The sequence below is a fragment of the Bos javanicus genome, chromosome 8 (genome assembly GCF_032452875.1).
Source record: "Bos javanicus breed banteng chromosome 8, ARS-OSU_banteng_1.0, whole genome shotgun sequence".
Classification (NCBI taxonomy): Eukaryota; Metazoa; Chordata; class Mammalia; order Artiodactyla; family Bovidae; genus Bos; species Bos javanicus.
The window spans coordinates 69,786,771-69,802,912 of NC_083875.1; the positions used below are offsets into that span (position 1 = coordinate 69,786,771).

General features: G+C 37.2%; 1 protein-coding gene across 2 annotated transcripts in view; it reads left to right on the forward strand.

Annotated features, from left to right (window-relative positions):
* XPO7 (exportin 7) overlaps nucleotides 1-16,142 on the forward strand; it is a 91,197-nt gene that overhangs the window by 50,262 nt on the left and 24,793 nt on the right. Inside the window, exons 2-9 of one of the 2 annotated variants that reach the window (XM_061426920.1) lie at nucleotides 5,116-5,262; nucleotides 7,688-7,781; nucleotides 8,549-8,715; nucleotides 9,680-9,772; nucleotides 12,139-12,243; nucleotides 13,689-13,854; nucleotides 14,449-14,522; nucleotides 15,834-15,953. In XM_061426920.1, the coding sequence (XP_061282904.1) occupies nucleotides 5,116-5,262; nucleotides 7,688-7,781; nucleotides 8,549-8,715; nucleotides 9,680-9,772; nucleotides 12,139-12,243; nucleotides 13,689-13,854; nucleotides 14,449-14,522; nucleotides 15,834-15,953 (966 nt within the window). The remainder of the gene's footprint in view (nucleotides 1-5,115; nucleotides 5,263-7,687; nucleotides 7,782-8,548; nucleotides 8,716-9,679; nucleotides 9,773-12,138; nucleotides 12,244-13,688; nucleotides 13,855-14,448; nucleotides 14,523-15,833; nucleotides 15,954-16,142) is intronic. The other variant, XM_061426921.1, reaches the window with a different exon arrangement.

Here is a 16,142-nt window from a genome sequence, read left to right on the forward strand (position 1 = left end):
ACAGATGGACTTGTTTTTCATCAGTATAAGAAAGAAAGATGAGAGTAAATACGTGAAGAATTTAGGAGAACTGTGTCACTCTTCCATCTCATTTTAAAAACTTCTTATTGGAGTATAACGTGTACAGAAAAATTCACAGATTATAAATGTACACTTCAATGGATTTTCTCAAAATGAGCATGCCTCTGTAATCAGTACCCACATTAAGGAATGAAACATTTATCCATACTACTATTGATGGACATTTGGCTTTCACATTTGCGAACTATTACATTTAGTGCTGGCATGAACATTCCTATTCAAGTGTTTTGGTGAACTTGGCATGTATCTCTGTTTATATACATAGGAGTGGAATAGCTGGGTCATGCAGTATTCAAACTGCCAGCATTTATTATTGGTAAGAACAAAAGTATTGATAGCAATAAGCACTGACATACTTTTTCAAATTTCAGCTTTTAGAATGTATTGCCTATTGCCTTCTTGATTTTATAAATTTGTTTTATGAATTCTGATTAGAAGCAGGATCAGCTATTAATTAATAGTAATATGTTCCTATTGAGAGGAGTTAATTTATAAAAGATTACCTGTACAGTTGTTGGGGGGGTTTTCCCTGCTTATAAGTAATATCTACTTGTGGTCAAAAATGTAGAACTTAGGGAAATACAGAAAAGAAATTATGAGTCTCCCATAATCTCATCTCCCAAAGATAATTGTCAGTATGTTTTCATACAGATTTTCCTTTATGAATTTGCTAACATGTATCACAGATGATATACTCTACATAGTTATTCCACTTGCTTTTTTAAAATAAATTTTTATTGGAGTGTAGTTGATTTGCTTTGTGTTAGCTTCTGCTGTACAGCAAAGTGAGTCAGTTTATTTATGTATATATCTCCACTCTTTTTTAGATTCTTTTTCCATATGGTCATTACAGTGTCTTGAGTAGCTTTCCCTGTGCTATAGTAGATTCTGTTGTATGTGTGTGTGCTTGTGCAGTTGTGTTCAACTCTTTACAACCCCACGGACTGTAGCCCACCCGGTTCCTCTGTCCGTGGAATTTTCCAGGCAAGAATACTGGAATGGGTTGCCACGTCCTCCTTCAGGGAATCTTCTTGACCCAGGGACTGAACCCATGTCCCTTGCGTCTCCTGCATTGGCAGATGGATTCTTAGCACTGAACCACCTGGGAAGCCCAGGTTCTCATTAATTATCCCCTTCTTCTAGTTTATCCATCCCCTGCTTTCCAGTCTCATAACCAGAAGTTTTTCTATTTCTATTATGTAAATAAGTTCATTTGTATCATTTTGTTATGGATTCCACTTACTAGTCATATCAGACAGATTTTGTCTTTCTCTGCCACTTGCTTTTTTAAGCTAAGAATAATTGTTATTACTAGATTTTAGGGGTTTTTAAAAAATTATCTATGATGATTGCATATTCATTATTGACCATAGGAATACCTTATCGAATAGATAAAAATAAAATGTAATTAGTATATCAAATCAATTTTATTAGCCCTACACTTTTTAAATCATTTCTTTTCTGGCAGGTTAAGTATACATCTTTTGATTTACCTAACAGAGTTTTTTCCTAATACACAGAAAACTTCCAACTAAGGAAGATCTAAATTAATGGAGTTTATGAACAGGTTGAAAGTGGCTTGATTTTTTTCAAATTTCAGACATCCTGATCATGAAAATTCAGCTACCAAATTGGTAATTCTGACTGTATATCCTCCATGAGCGCTCCTCTGGATTGAGGGTGTACGTCACACTTTGTACTAGAGCGGTGCTTCTGATCGTTTCAGGTGGTTTGGGTGGCAGTCAGATCAAGGATGTACTTTGCAGAAAACCTAGTCATCCAAAGCTTGTGCTTGTTTTCTAGTCACTATTCAGCACTATTGGGAAAGTCATCAAATCCTTCCTAAAAACGAGTATCCTGGTCTCTGATTAGAAATCTCCAGGTGGATTTTTTTTTTCCCAAGCAGTGAGACTAATTTAAAAATATGTACTGTCAGGCTTTTTAAAAAAAAGCAGAATGTGACAAAATAAGTTCCAGGATATGCTTTCTGGAGTTAGTATAACATCTAATGCAGAAACAGAAATCTTCATTTTCCCAAAAGGTACAGGCAACTCCTCAGATAAATCATTAATTTTGGAGGCCTGAAGTCTCAACTGATTGCACCTTATATTGAAATGAGAATAATTGAGCTGCATTTTTCTCTATCCTGGTTAAAAACTGTGTAAAATAACATTATTGCTAAATAATAGGATACATTCTTTTAATACTTTTTAATACCTTCATTGTAACTGAATTGTTGGTGAAATCCAAGTGCTGTAGATTTGGAGGTTTGATTGTCTTGAGTGTCTTGTACTAAAGTAATGCTTTTCTAGTTGAAGATTGCTTTCCAGTTTTGTGAAGATTTCACCCAAACATGCTTTTATATTCCAGTGGGACCAGATGGAGGTTTCTCTGAGAATTATCAGTTTGGCAGCCTCAGGAATAGAAAATAGACTTGCTTCTCTGGAGTCTCTTCTGTGACTGAACCGGCATCGTGTAATAGATGTCCTTAATAAGAACTGGTTGAATGGGAGAAGGAACTGCGCCAGGGGGTGAGATGCAGTGGTGCTAAATGTGAAATAACTAGTTTTAATGGCTCAAACAATTGTAGGATAAATGGTTTTATTCTGGATCCCCCAGAGAGGTGATTCAAAATGATCTAACTATTAGATTTGCTTGCAAAACATTAGGATCCCGGAGAACATAAATGTAAATGTTTGATTCCCCTTTCCTTCTATGGGCAACCCAAATAAAATGACTATTCACCCTGTGGTTTTTAGATGTTTTCACTAATTGTTTGGGAAAACAAGATTGTTTCCCATTTGTTCTTTTGGAAACAAAGAAATAAAGCTTTTGTTCTTCTAAATGTTCATGTAAATGGTCAAATTACTCTTTTGGGGTTTTTTTTTTTTACGGTCTTGTTTCCTGAGCTGGGAACTCATTACCAGACTTATCTCTGCAGTGTGCTTTTGTCTACTACATCAAAACAAATCAAAACAAAGCAACAACCAAAAAGCCCACCATAACCTGCATGTAGGTTTCTAGCAGTAAGGAACTTAACTACCAGTGACAGATGCTTAGCCATCATCATGTGAACTACTTTGTTGTAATAAATGTAAATAAGAGTGGCAGCCGGGTGGCGGTTGCTCCTGGATCTGACTGATCAGACTTCAAGGAAAGTCATGATACCTTAAGCAGCCTGACCATTTAGGGAGTTCTGTTCAGGATGCTTGTAGTGGGTGGTCAGATGTTATGAGGCTGCTGCTGCTTACTGAAACCTCATACCACCCTTTGATGTCTTCTGTGTTAATTATTTTTTAAATAATTTGTTCCTGTTTTAGTTAATCATTTCACAGGCAGGGTGGGGGGTGGAGGTGGAACCCAGTCTGCTAGGTTGAAACAAAAACCTCCTGAAGGAGATTTAATCTCTTGCTTAGGAATGTGGGGATTTATAATTAAACGGATGCATTGGGAGTTTGGCCAGCAGTGGCAGACATAACACTGACTTGCACACATGTCTTATGGAGTATATGGGATTAATTGGCCTTATCCTCTATTCCTTGTGTTTGTTTATAAGCTATATGAAAAAATCAGATTTCTCTCAGTAGAACTTTGATCACTTGAGATCTGGCTCTATGAGTACAGTTTTCTCTGCTTTCAAATTGAGGAAGGTATTAAGTGGGACCCCTGCAAGTCAGGAACAGATTAAACAGATACAGAGTTCCAAGATGTTTTGAAGAGTAGTTTGTTTATTTTGTTCTGCAGTGGAGGTGGTTGTTTTTACTCTTTGGAGGGCTTTCTGAAGTGTGACTGATAATCCGAGTGTCAGCATCTGTCTTTCTTGTTTCCTTTAGGTTAATGTTTGAAATTTATTAATCAGATTGAGTAAAATAGGTATCCTGCCCCCAGGGCTTTCCTGCTTAGTAGAAAAGCTGTGATTTATAAAGTCCTAGCTTAATGAAATAAAGTGATAATGAAAAGCCTTGGGCAGACTGGCTGTGTGATATATTTTAGGCTATTTACACAGGTTGGTTTGCCTAATTATTATTTTGGTTCTTGTCAGAATTGTCATTTCTAATAGTAGTAGGATCCCTCAAACTATTTAAACCAGATCTTGCTCGCTGCTGTAGAAGTTCAAAATTTCTTCTTAAAGTCCAAACTGGTCCTTTAAAAACTTAACAGATGTTTGCCCTCCTCTCCAGTCAGTGAAAGGTGATAGTTACATGAACTCTTTCCTCTTTGCTTTTAAACACCACACTAAGTGGAAGTGAATTTGTATCCCTTTGGGGTTTTGACCAAAGCACACACCCATCCCCTTCCTGCCTCCCTGGAACTGGTTCAAGATTTGGAAAGTAGGGTTTGTTGGGGGCGTTTCCCATGTCTTATCTCTGCCTGAGCACATGCCCAGGTTGAATTTATTTTGACCCTGAGCTTTAAATTTGGAACCAAAGCAAGAGTTTAAAGTACAACAGAAGAGAGTCTGCTGAACTTTAGACATGAGGGACCCGGGGAGGAAGGTGCGTACTTGCATTCTGAAACTTAGAGGTTGGCCATCTTTGCGTGTACACATAATTATAAGCTAATAGCTACAGGCAAAAGGAGAATATTTCAACCTATGTAAAGATCTCTGTGACGCTTACATTGTGTGTTTATGTGCTTAATTTTACAGTGATGACTTAGTAATCATAATCTTGAAATTGATGGCTGAGCAAGTAAATTCTGCATTTTTCTTTGAAAACATTTTGGAGAAGCTTAGGATAGATATTTGCAAGGAAAAAAATGTATCATTTGTGTCTGAACTTTAAGCAAATGACTGAAAAAGTGCATAGATTTTAGGCATTCTGTCATTTTGTCTTCTAAAGCATCAAATGAAGAGGGCTGTATGTGGTTATTTTTAAATAAAGGTCACCCAGATTCTCCTCCACATTGAGAAGCAAGTCTCTCTTCATTGATTATTATATACCTCCATCTAGTAATTTCAAGCACAGTATGTATGTAGTCAACTTATGTATGTAGTAGACTGGACTGATTTCTTTTTTGACTGATCTTTTCCAGAGCCTGGCCCAGCTAGAGAATCTGTGCAAACAGCTGTATGAAACAACAGATACGACCACTCGACTGCAGGCAGAGAAAGCCTTGGTTGAATTCACCAACAGCCCTGATTGCCTGAGCAAGTGCCAGCTACTCCTCGAAAGAGGAAGTGTACGTAAGATTTGAAAAATCCTAAAGAGGAACAGGTTTAGGAAGATATATTCTGGTTCTAAGTTTAGGGGTGGATTGGGATAACTTCTGTTCCTTGATTCTTCTAGGTACCTCTGCCTTCTTAATTTTCACTTTTAAAACAAACCAGACCTGCCACACTAGCAAAAAAGGCCTTCAGAGTCACCAGGAAAATCTCACTGAGCGTGTATTTTTGTCCTATAATTTTTATTCTTGAATCAAATTTCTGGGACTCCTTTTCTGTTTTTTACACTTATGTATCACTTCACACCTTTTACAAAGAAGACACGGCTATATATAAATGGCCTTTCTTATCCACAACATTCTTGTCACCTTTCTGCTCTGTGTTTCCTCCCCTGTACCACAACTGCTGCTTTTTGTCTTAGATGTGCAGGGGAAAAATTTTCCTTCACAATGGAAATGACAGGAAGTTAGAATGTTTAAAATGAAATTAGAACTTCTTCCGGCTTAAAAATGGCATGCAGTGATCAAAATAATGCTTTCATGATACGTAATTTGATTAAGTTAATATTTTTGGCAGGACGGAGGTCTTAGGAAGGACAAGCATCCATCCAGGGTATCATGAAAGGGCATCAAGAGAGTTTAGAATCCCAGCTAGACCAGCAGCCAGCACTCTGCCAGAGACCAGAAGGAAGTGTGAAACGGAGGAAAGCCATTAATTTATTGAGAGTATAGAATTCTCAATGGCTTCATTTTAAAATTTGCATTAATAGTGTTAGAGAATTTATGCAGTAAATAGAACAGACTACAGTTGGCTAAGTGATATCCTTAGTAGCTAAAGAAGTTGACTCTTTCCCAAGCGTCTGGAGGTTAAAGCATCATGGTCAGAGATTGGGTTGTGCTCTGTTCTGTTTTTGCATATAGTATTTTTATATTTCTTTTCCATCACTTGGTTCTGGTATTGAACAGTTTGGATTCGTACTGTGGGAGATTCACAACTAACTCTCAACTGACTGCCACCGAAGCCCCATTGTCATTTGTGACACTGTTAACTCCAGTTCCTCACACTGATAGTCAGCAGGCTGGAATAACACAGGGGTGGTGCAATAGTGAAAGACTTAATTATAGTGGATTCTTCCTCTTTGATCTCTATCGACTTCTTCATGATTTAGCAGATTTATTGGAGTCATATTCAGAAACCATTTTCATATTATATAGTTTACTGTTATACACTGTGTTCTACAGTTATAGTAGCCTCTTGCATTATTAGTGATCTGACACACCTGCTTTAATCAGTTTAAACAATGTTCAAAAATTGAATAAAAAATCACATGTCAGAGTCACTTTTTTTGGTGTGGAAGCCATTAACATACATTTTTTTTTAAGTGGAATGTAATTGCTTTACAGTGTTGTGTTTCTGCTGTACAACATGAATCAGCTATATGTATACATGTATCTCCTCCCTCTTGAACCTCCCTCCCATGCCCTCCAAAGTCCCTTTTATAGATTTTTTTCATAAGCTTAAGTTATTTTTATATTTGATGGTATGATGTAATGCCTGTGAATAGCCTCTATAGATAGCCTACTGCCCTAAGGACTTACAGTTTTGTGGACAATTATGTTCGACCCTTGATTAAATTATTTTGGTGATTCTGAGTCTATCCCTGTTATATGATGTTATATGTAACACAGCTGCATGGAGGAATTCGAATCTGCGTATGGCTCCTTCTTATATATTATGGTCAGATTGAATACTCTGCTTCTCCATAAGTTTAAAATTCATTAAAATCTACACTTGAGAATATGGTAATGCTATTCCTTTGCTTAGGGCATAGTTTTTTTCTTTCTCATAAATAATTGTTATGAATTTACTACTAAAACCAGCATATACATTCCCCAAAGCAGTAGCTGATTGATAGTTGTACTGATGGAAAGATACAATTTGGGGATTAACTACACAGCATAAGGCGGTGGTTCCCTCTAATACTACTTCTATATATTTTTTTTTTTTCTTCTTTCTAATGCTATACTACAGGAATATTATGAGGTGAAACTTTTTTAAACATTGTTAAAACAAGGCTATTGGAGAAGATTTTTTGATTTTAATGAAAGAAGAGATTTGTCTTCTATAGAGCTTAATATCTTTCTGTAAAGATCTCTTCTAACTTCTCCTCCCTCAAAATGATACAGATACTTGTATTAGATTCAGTTTGATCAGGCATTCACTTTATCCTGCCCTTTATTCATGACTGAAGTCAGCTTAATGAGTACAGATGATGAATGGGCTCATTTTTCCTTAGTATGAGACCCTTAAAAATCCAGAGGATCAAATGTAACAAAGCTGATTAATTTTTTTAAATCTGAACTCAGATCTCCAAGTTAAAAACTTTGACTGACTAACTTAATAAAATTGAATCCTAAGCCCTTTCCCCCTCTCTTTTCACAGTCATCTTACTCCCAGTTACTGGCAGCTACATGCCTTACAAAGCTTGTATCGCGCACAAATAACCCTCTACCATTGGAACAACGGATAGATATTCGTGAGTAGAAAGTTGTCTTTTCTCTCTTAAATTAGTTTGTTTAGTGATATGCTAGTAATAGTTACGTTTATGTTGCTTGTTTGATAATGTTCTGAAGTTACTAGGCATACAGAATATCTAGAATATAGTTTCTTTCCAGAATTGGGCTTAAAAGTGAAGAGGGCCCAATATAATTGCTCCTAGATAAAGCCCAAGTTAGCTGTTTTGTTTTCAGAAAGTTTCTTTTACCTGGTCTTCACCATCACTGGTAACTAAGAAAAACATTGCTGAAGATTTTGAATTCTGTGCCAACCATGCTATTTAACCATCAAGAGCTAGATTCAAGGCTCCCTTACTTCAGGTTCTTCATTGTGACTTGTATACAATTCTGAGCTGAAAAGTTTGGTGATGGTGGTTTAGTTGCTAAGTTGTGTCTGACTCTTGCAACCCCATGGACTGTAGCCCGCCAGGCTCCTCTGTCCATGGGATTCTCCAGGCAAGAATACTGGAGTGGGTTGCCATTTCTTTCTCCAGGGGATCTTCCTGACCCAGGAATTAAACCAGGGTCTCCTGCTTTTGCAGGCAGATGATTTACCAACTGAGCTGAGGGAAGCCCTAATAGTTGGAAAGTTTAGTGAATCTTAAATTTAAAGTCCTGTTTCTCAGTAGTGTGAATAATTAAGGAAGTTTAGGGTAAAGAGTCTAGATTTACCACTTCTTAGACATTTAACAACACACACCCTTCCCTGGCAGAGCCATCTCCAATGTAGACTATTTCTGTTTTATAGGGAACTATGTGCTCAACTATCTTGCCACTCGGCCAAAGCTGGCCACTTTTGTGACGCAAGCACTTATCCAATTATATGCCAGGATCACAAAGTTGGGCTGGTTTGACTGTCAGAAGGATGACTACGTCTTCAGAAACGCAATCACAGATGTCACCAGGTTTTTACAGGTACGACATATATACTCGATGAAAGAAGTGAGGCAATATATGCTTGCTTAGATATTGATCTGCAAATGGGATTGTTTGGTACATTTTCTTCCGTATCTTTTTAATTCTTAATGTCTTGGTTTCACATGTTTACATGTCAGCACAAACCCTACTTCATTCTTTCTACTGCTTACATACTATTCCAGTTTAAAACACTATAATTCATTTAACTCTTCTAGGCGAGTATTTAGTTAGTATCTATATCTAGACTGGTAAATAAATACTTTGGTGAATATTCCTTGTGTGTGTGTGTTTGTGTGTTTATACTTTGAGCTAAGTGTGTTTATAGTGTGAATTCCTAGCCTTTGAATTATTCAGTGAGAAGACATGTGTATTTTGGGTTTACATGGATATTCCAAATTACCCTCAAAAAAAGTTATTCCCTCCAACAGTTAATATGTCTGTTTCCCTGTACCTCCACCCTGTGAGCTCAGCTTTCTTATTTTTCCAGTTTCATAGGTAGAAAGAATTGGTAGCTTAGCATTTGAGTTATGAATGAGACAAACAAATTTTCATATGCTCATTTACTACTTATTTTTGCTTTTTGTGAACTTCCTGTTTATATCTTAGGTACATTTTTTTAATCAGTTCTTTTGCCCTTTTTTGTATACAGCCTTTCATATAAATTATTTTACACATTCATTTGTCTTTTATCTCAGATGTGATTTGCTAATTTCTCTTCCTACAATATGTATAGTGTAAAGCTTGTGGATATTTTTAACATACAAAAGGTTTCAATTTTGATGCAGTCAGATTTAGCAGTCCTCTTATATATCAGTTAGATTTTGTGTCCTGCAAAGCAGCAGTTTTAAAATACCAATTTCTCATACCTTGTCTAGGCAGTTTAAGTATGACTGCATTCCAGATGCTGAAATCAAGCTGCACAGGCCAACTCTTTCTGCCTTACCTTTTTTTTTTAAACCAGGATAGTGTTGAATACTGCATCATTGGTGTCACGATTTTATCGCAGCTAACCAATGAAATTAATCAAGTAAGTGCTACAGCCTTCCTCATTGAAGTAAGTGCCATATTTTTACTTAGTATTGGTGTTTTCTGCCTGTGTGTGGGATGATCTTTTTTGGCAGTTGTGTGCTTTTGCGGTAAGTGATTAATGCCCTTTTGAAACAAAATAGTTCCATGGGGTTTTCCTCTGTGAGTGAGGTCCGGATGCCCTTCCATCTCCAGAATATTTTTTTTCTCATCTCAGCTTTCCTCAGTGGTATTAATGTTTAATGTTAGAGAAGAGCGCAATGATCCTAAGTCAGAACTTAGGAAACCCGCATCATTGGTGTGCTCTTTCTGCTGTATAAGTTAATGTATTTATAATCATTCAAAAATCAATTCTCATTTGCCTTTATTAAAGATTTTGCTGATAATCTTTTCAGAATGCACAAAACATTCTGCTAAATATCAAATAATTTTTTAAAATAGTCATCGATGTCACAGATTACTACAGAGGAAACACCAGTGGCTTTCTTTTGCTCTGGCTATAATATTTTTTAGTCATTTACTTTTGTATCCAGCCAAAATGTTGTAATTATTGAACAGGCCTGAATTAATTGTAACAGCTCACCCTTCAGCTGTCAGCTATTAATTACATTGGCATCACTGTTGCTATTGCTCATACTTATGCAGACTTTTAATTAACCCTGAGAAATTTAACTGTGAGTTGGTATTTTAAATACACTCAATAGCTGAGAGCCTATTAAAATCTGGAGTCCATATTGTATTCTCTGTCACATGCAATCCACACTACGATTGGTAATTATTAAAATAATAATTTATACTTTTGAGTGATTTCTGTGTGGCAGGCACTGTTCTAAGCACTTATATTAATTTTATTCTCACAGTAGTCCCGTGAGATAGAGACTCTGGTTATGCTGTTTTCTGGATAAGGAAACCAAGGCACATAAAGATTAACTAATTTGCCTATGATATCACAGTTACCAGGCGACAAACAGTGTATGAATTCAGACCCGCATAGGCTTATTGCAGAGCCTATGCTCTTAATTTGCTTATTATTTAACCACTCCTGTCCTTGTAGTAACTGGAATAGGAAATGGCAACCCACTACAGTATTCTTGCCTGGAAAACTCCATGGACAGAGGAGTCTGGCAGGCTACAGTCCATGGGGTCGCAAAGAGTCGGACACGATTGAACACACACACAAACACACACCCTTGTAATAAGAGAGCATGCATTAATTACGTACAGATTGTGGGGTTAATGCTCTTCCTTTGGAAGCTTGGCTCCACAAAATCCATCAGTGTTGGTATTTTAGAATCTTTTCAAAATTTTGTATTTATCTTTCTTAAGAAAGCAATAGAAATATGTGTGATGTACTTAAGATGTAATTATTCTCTGGATTATGATCTGTGTAACAGATTGTATACGGCATCTAGTATATAATCTAGTGATACCTTTTTATCTAAGACATTTGTAACACAGTGACACTGAGGCTAAAATCATAATATTTTTAACTCTGTGCAACTGAATTTTCTATTGGCTTTTTTTTTTTTTTTTGCTTTAGATTTAAATTAGAAAGCATATTTCTGTTATCATTCCAATTTGAACTTAGAAATAAAATTGGGGAGTGGAGGTTCCATAATGTGCCAAAAGGAAGATGAGCTCCCTCCTGCATGAGTTGATCAGTATATAGAAGTGACTTAAGCTTACAGTAAGTGGTTGGACTAAATATTGTTGGCAACCTTGAAATTCCTTTAACACTCTTATTGAGTACGTACTGTGTGTCAGCTATAGAGGACATACGAAAGAAGTAAGAGATTTAATCCCTGACCGCAAAAACCTTTAAAATATGACTGAAAAGACAAGGACAGAGGAGTGAGAGACCAGTACAGCCCCTTGATTGAAGTCCTCACTTCTGTGGAATAGACTGCATGTTGAAATAGGTGAGAAAAGAAAGGGAGTATTATACAGGCTATTGCCATTTATCTTAAGATCATGGCTGTAGTAACTTCAGCTCTGACTGGATTATTTAGCAAAATCCAAGCCTTACGACCGTCTGTTTTTGAGACTCAGCCTCAAAAGAGCATGATAATAATTAATAACAAAGTCTTGCAACAGTTTGTTAAATATTACCTCCTTAAGTGCAGAGGAAAGGGAAACCTTGCAGTGGAGTCACTGTACTTTCTTCCTATCTTCCCTCTGTAAATGGTAGAGACATGATGTCCTGCGGAGCTGTTGCCGCTTATCGTCATCCTCATTCTCTCACTAGAGTTTAATAGTAACTTAAATGTTTAAAATGTATTTTGTTATTTTTGTTGATCTTATTGAAAAATCTTTCTACTTTATTTGAAGTCTACAAGAAAAATTTTTTCTTTGCCATTAATTTTAAAACTTGTGTTGGTTTGTTTTTCTGCACAGGCAGACACCACGCATCCTTTAACCAAGCACAGAAAAATAGCCTCTTCTTTCCGAGATTCATCGTTATTCGATATCTTCACACTTTCGTGCAATTTACTAAAACAGGTGAGATTGTGTGTTGGTACCTACTTCCTGGTTCCTTTTGAAAGAATCAGAGTAACTGGAGACTTGTTAGATGTCAGCTCTTCACTGACCCGTGAGAGTTTATGTATCTATTTAATTATCATCTCTCACATAATATATATGTCCGAGATGTTGATGACCTTCCAGTCTGAGAGAAAGAATTATTTCCTGATTTCTCATCTGTTCCCCTAGGTAAGGAGCCGAAAATGAACACTTATCCCATTCTCCTATTTTAAAGAAACTAGTTTGCCATGAAGCTTGAGGTTTTTGTTGTTTGGTCTTTTTAATATCCACATAAGACCTTCCTATATGGAGTTAAAGCATCTTCCTTTTATGGTGTTTGATTCTCAGTGCTCTGAACACAGGCTCAGACTGCATTGTTAGCACATTAAAACTAGGCTGGCTCCCCTGTCCCCTGCTGAGTTACAGGCAGCAAATAAACAAGCAGCATCTGTAAGGAAAAGCAGATTTTGAATTTTTAACATCCATTTAGATTTCATAACCTGAAGGGGCAGACAGTATCACCGAAGGAAATTAACTGTTTTAAAATAGAAAGTTGGTATTTCAATTCATATATTGATAGTCTTGAACTAAGGAAGAAATGTTAACCTGTAAATTGTACACATTTATAGCTGTGTTTGGATGTTTTGTCCATATAGAAAGTCAAATGAAATTACCCTCTGATTTTGTGTTCATTTGGGGTTTTTGTTTTATTGTTCTTGTTCTCATTTTCCAGTGTGTCTCAATTGTAATATGAGAAGCAAGGTTGGATTTTTCTTTTGTCCCAGTAAATGATGTCCATCCATCTTTTCCTTCGGCTACCTAGTTTTATTTCAGAATTCCCCAAAAGTCCTCAATTTGGGCAAGCTGCCTTGTAAAAACTGTTGTACCCTCTAGAGGGGGAAAAAGCTTGTGAGAAAACAGGATTGAATCCTCTTCTGATACTGATGCTGTCAGAAACGAACCAGCTAGTCCCTGAGGTCACAACTGGTAGAAACTTGAATCTCATAGTCACCATAGCTCTGGGGCATTACTGAGCTGTAGGCAGGTACACTGCTGATGAATAAATAAAAAGGATCTAACATGCAAATGAAGTAACCATTCATCCCATATTGCTTCAGAATTATCTGCGGCCACGATGTCTGCAGCCTGTAAAGAGTAAATGTCAAAGAGGAAGTTTCTTAAATACTGGCTTCATGTTTTTATGAACATGAAACATGTGTTAATAGTAAATAAGGAGCCAGGAGTTTCATGGTGATGGAAGGACTTTAAAGGTACTAGAAGTGCTGCATCCCGTGGCAGAGAACCACCACTCGACTGTGCTGAGCCACCTCCTTTTCTGGCTCAGCAGCCTCCTTGTAAGTCTGGTAGCAAGCTTGGAAGAAAGGAATGACTGTTTGGGGCTCATTATGTGGTCATTTTTACAGGCTTCTGGAAAGAATCTGAACTTGAATGATGAAAGTCAGCATGGCTTGCTGATGCAACTGCTCAAGCTCACTCATAACTGCCTAAACTTTGATTTCATCGGCACTTCCACTGACGAGTCCTCAGATGACCTGTGCACGGTACAGATCCCCACCAGCTGGAGATCAGGTAACATGGCCACACCCTCGCACCAGGCTGCTGCTCCCCTCTACCTGGAGTCAGCAGAGTGGGCTCAGGATCCCCTGGCAGATCCCCTGCTTGCTGTCAGAGAAAACTTGGGAGACTGGTGTGGGTCTTTATAAAGTTAGGGAGCTGCACTTGGGAGGATCCCCCAGCTGGGGCAAACTCTTGGTTACCCGGTTTCTGATGGATGTGAGTTTGACCTTACATTTCTCACCTAGAGACTTCTGCTTTCTTGCTCATTTGAGAGAGTTTCTAGCTTTAAAAACAAAGAACCTGTGCATGTGCTTGGTCCTGTGTTCCTAAAAGATAAAAGTTCTTTCTATGAAGAATCCTGCTTGTCTTACATTGTTTGAGAATCAGAAAAAATGAATCCATTTCTTAGAGGAACTAAAAACTAATGCTTTTGTAAAAAAAAGAAAGGAAAACAAAAAGCCCCCATTAGTTTGTCACTTTCAAAGGAAATAAACATTCTGTAAGATAAGAAAGCAGGAAGATAACACTCCCCGATGACTATAGAGCGCCAGAGTGCACCGGCCCCAGTGTGCAGACAATTCAGTAATGTGCTCTTTTCTCTTTCAGCGTTCTTAGATTCTTCAACTCTGCAGCTGTTTTTTGACCTCTATCATTCCATCCCTCCTTCATTTTCACCTCTGGTGAGTCAGGACTACAGTGTCTGTTTCTGGAATGTAGTAGTGGCGAATGAGCCTTATGTTCATTGTGTTGTACAAAATCATAGAAGTAAAGTTTCTTCCTAGGAATACTAGGGTTAGTTATCTAGCCTGTTGAGATAAAGCTTGTCAGTTAAAGGTTCTCACTATAAAGCCTTGATTCCTTTTAAACTGTTCCTGTCTAATGACAAAGTGCTACAGGTGTCAAGTTCTTTTGGTCCCCTTTGTGTCTGACTTTGTACTGTACCTCGAATTGCCACAGGCTAGAATATAGGGAATTCATCTTATATGGTCTAGTAGAAGATTGTCAAGACTGAGATTTCTGAAAATCCCTCAGGCCTATGTTATATAAGTGATCAATGGAAGCTGTATTAGAAAGGCAGATTTGCATACTTGTCCTTAATAAAATTTGAAAGCTCTTGGGAATGCTGCATTTCTCCTTTAAAGCAATAATTAACCTCAAATCCCAAAATTCATTTGGGTCCTAAAAAGTCAGTGGTCTGATACTTCAGATTGTTGGTGTAAAATGTTGTTGTACAAAACTTACAAAGAAAGTAAAGGAATGTCAGTGGGTGTTTTGTTGCACAGTGTTTCTGCGTAGACTGCTTTCCGGGTCACTATGTCACTTTTCCAAATTAATGCGGACTTTCACTTTAGCAGAAACATGAATTTGTGTTGCTTGTATCATTACATTTACTCCTGCTGTTAGTCAACAGAGGTCCACCTCCCGGAGTAGAAAGTAGGGAGAAGAAGGGCAGAAAATAGATCAAGAGGGGCTAACAAAATGTAAATTTCTAGTGCAATGGGGAAAGAGGAAAATGTTTTCATTGTAAAACCTGTTTTCTTCTGAGCATAGCTCTGACTTGGTTATTTCATGATAGCACTACATAGCAAAACCTGATAGCCAAAAGGCCTTAATAAAACAGAAGAAAAAAAAAAAAACTATGTCTAAAGCATTGTTTACTGTCAGTTTCTTGGTATTTTCAAGTTTAAATATGTATCTTAAACACAAAGAAGCCATAGGGGTGGTTGAAAAATAATACCTGTATGAAGTTCCAAACTGTGGATTTAACCAGTTGTTATGCTCACTGTGAGTCTAATGCCCTTTATTTTTCTTTAAATAAAGCTGTTTCAGATATCCTCAACTACACCTTCCTTGATCTTTTTTTTTATATCATTATAATGATAGCAGAGGGTGACAAAACAGAGAAGAATATTTATAGCAAGGGAAAGAGTAATGAAAAGAGCTATACCATCTTTTCTGCTCATTTGTGTTTTGGTTGTGCCCTGCTCTAGGTGTTATCCTGCTTAGTACAGATTGCCTCAGTTAGAAGATCCCTATTCAACAATGCAGAGAGGGCCAAGTTTCTCTCTCACCTTGTTGATGGTGTTAAACGAATACTGGAAAACCCACAGGTATGACTTTTGAGAATTTACTTTTATTTTATGTGTATGTGTGTATAAGCATGTATGATTAGTATATACCTCTCTGTTATCATGCAAAAAGCTCAATCTAGAGGTCACACATAGCAAAAACCCTAGAAAACAGTTCAATCTGTTATCCTTCAGAAGATTTAAGTGAATGTCTGTACATAGATTTTTAAC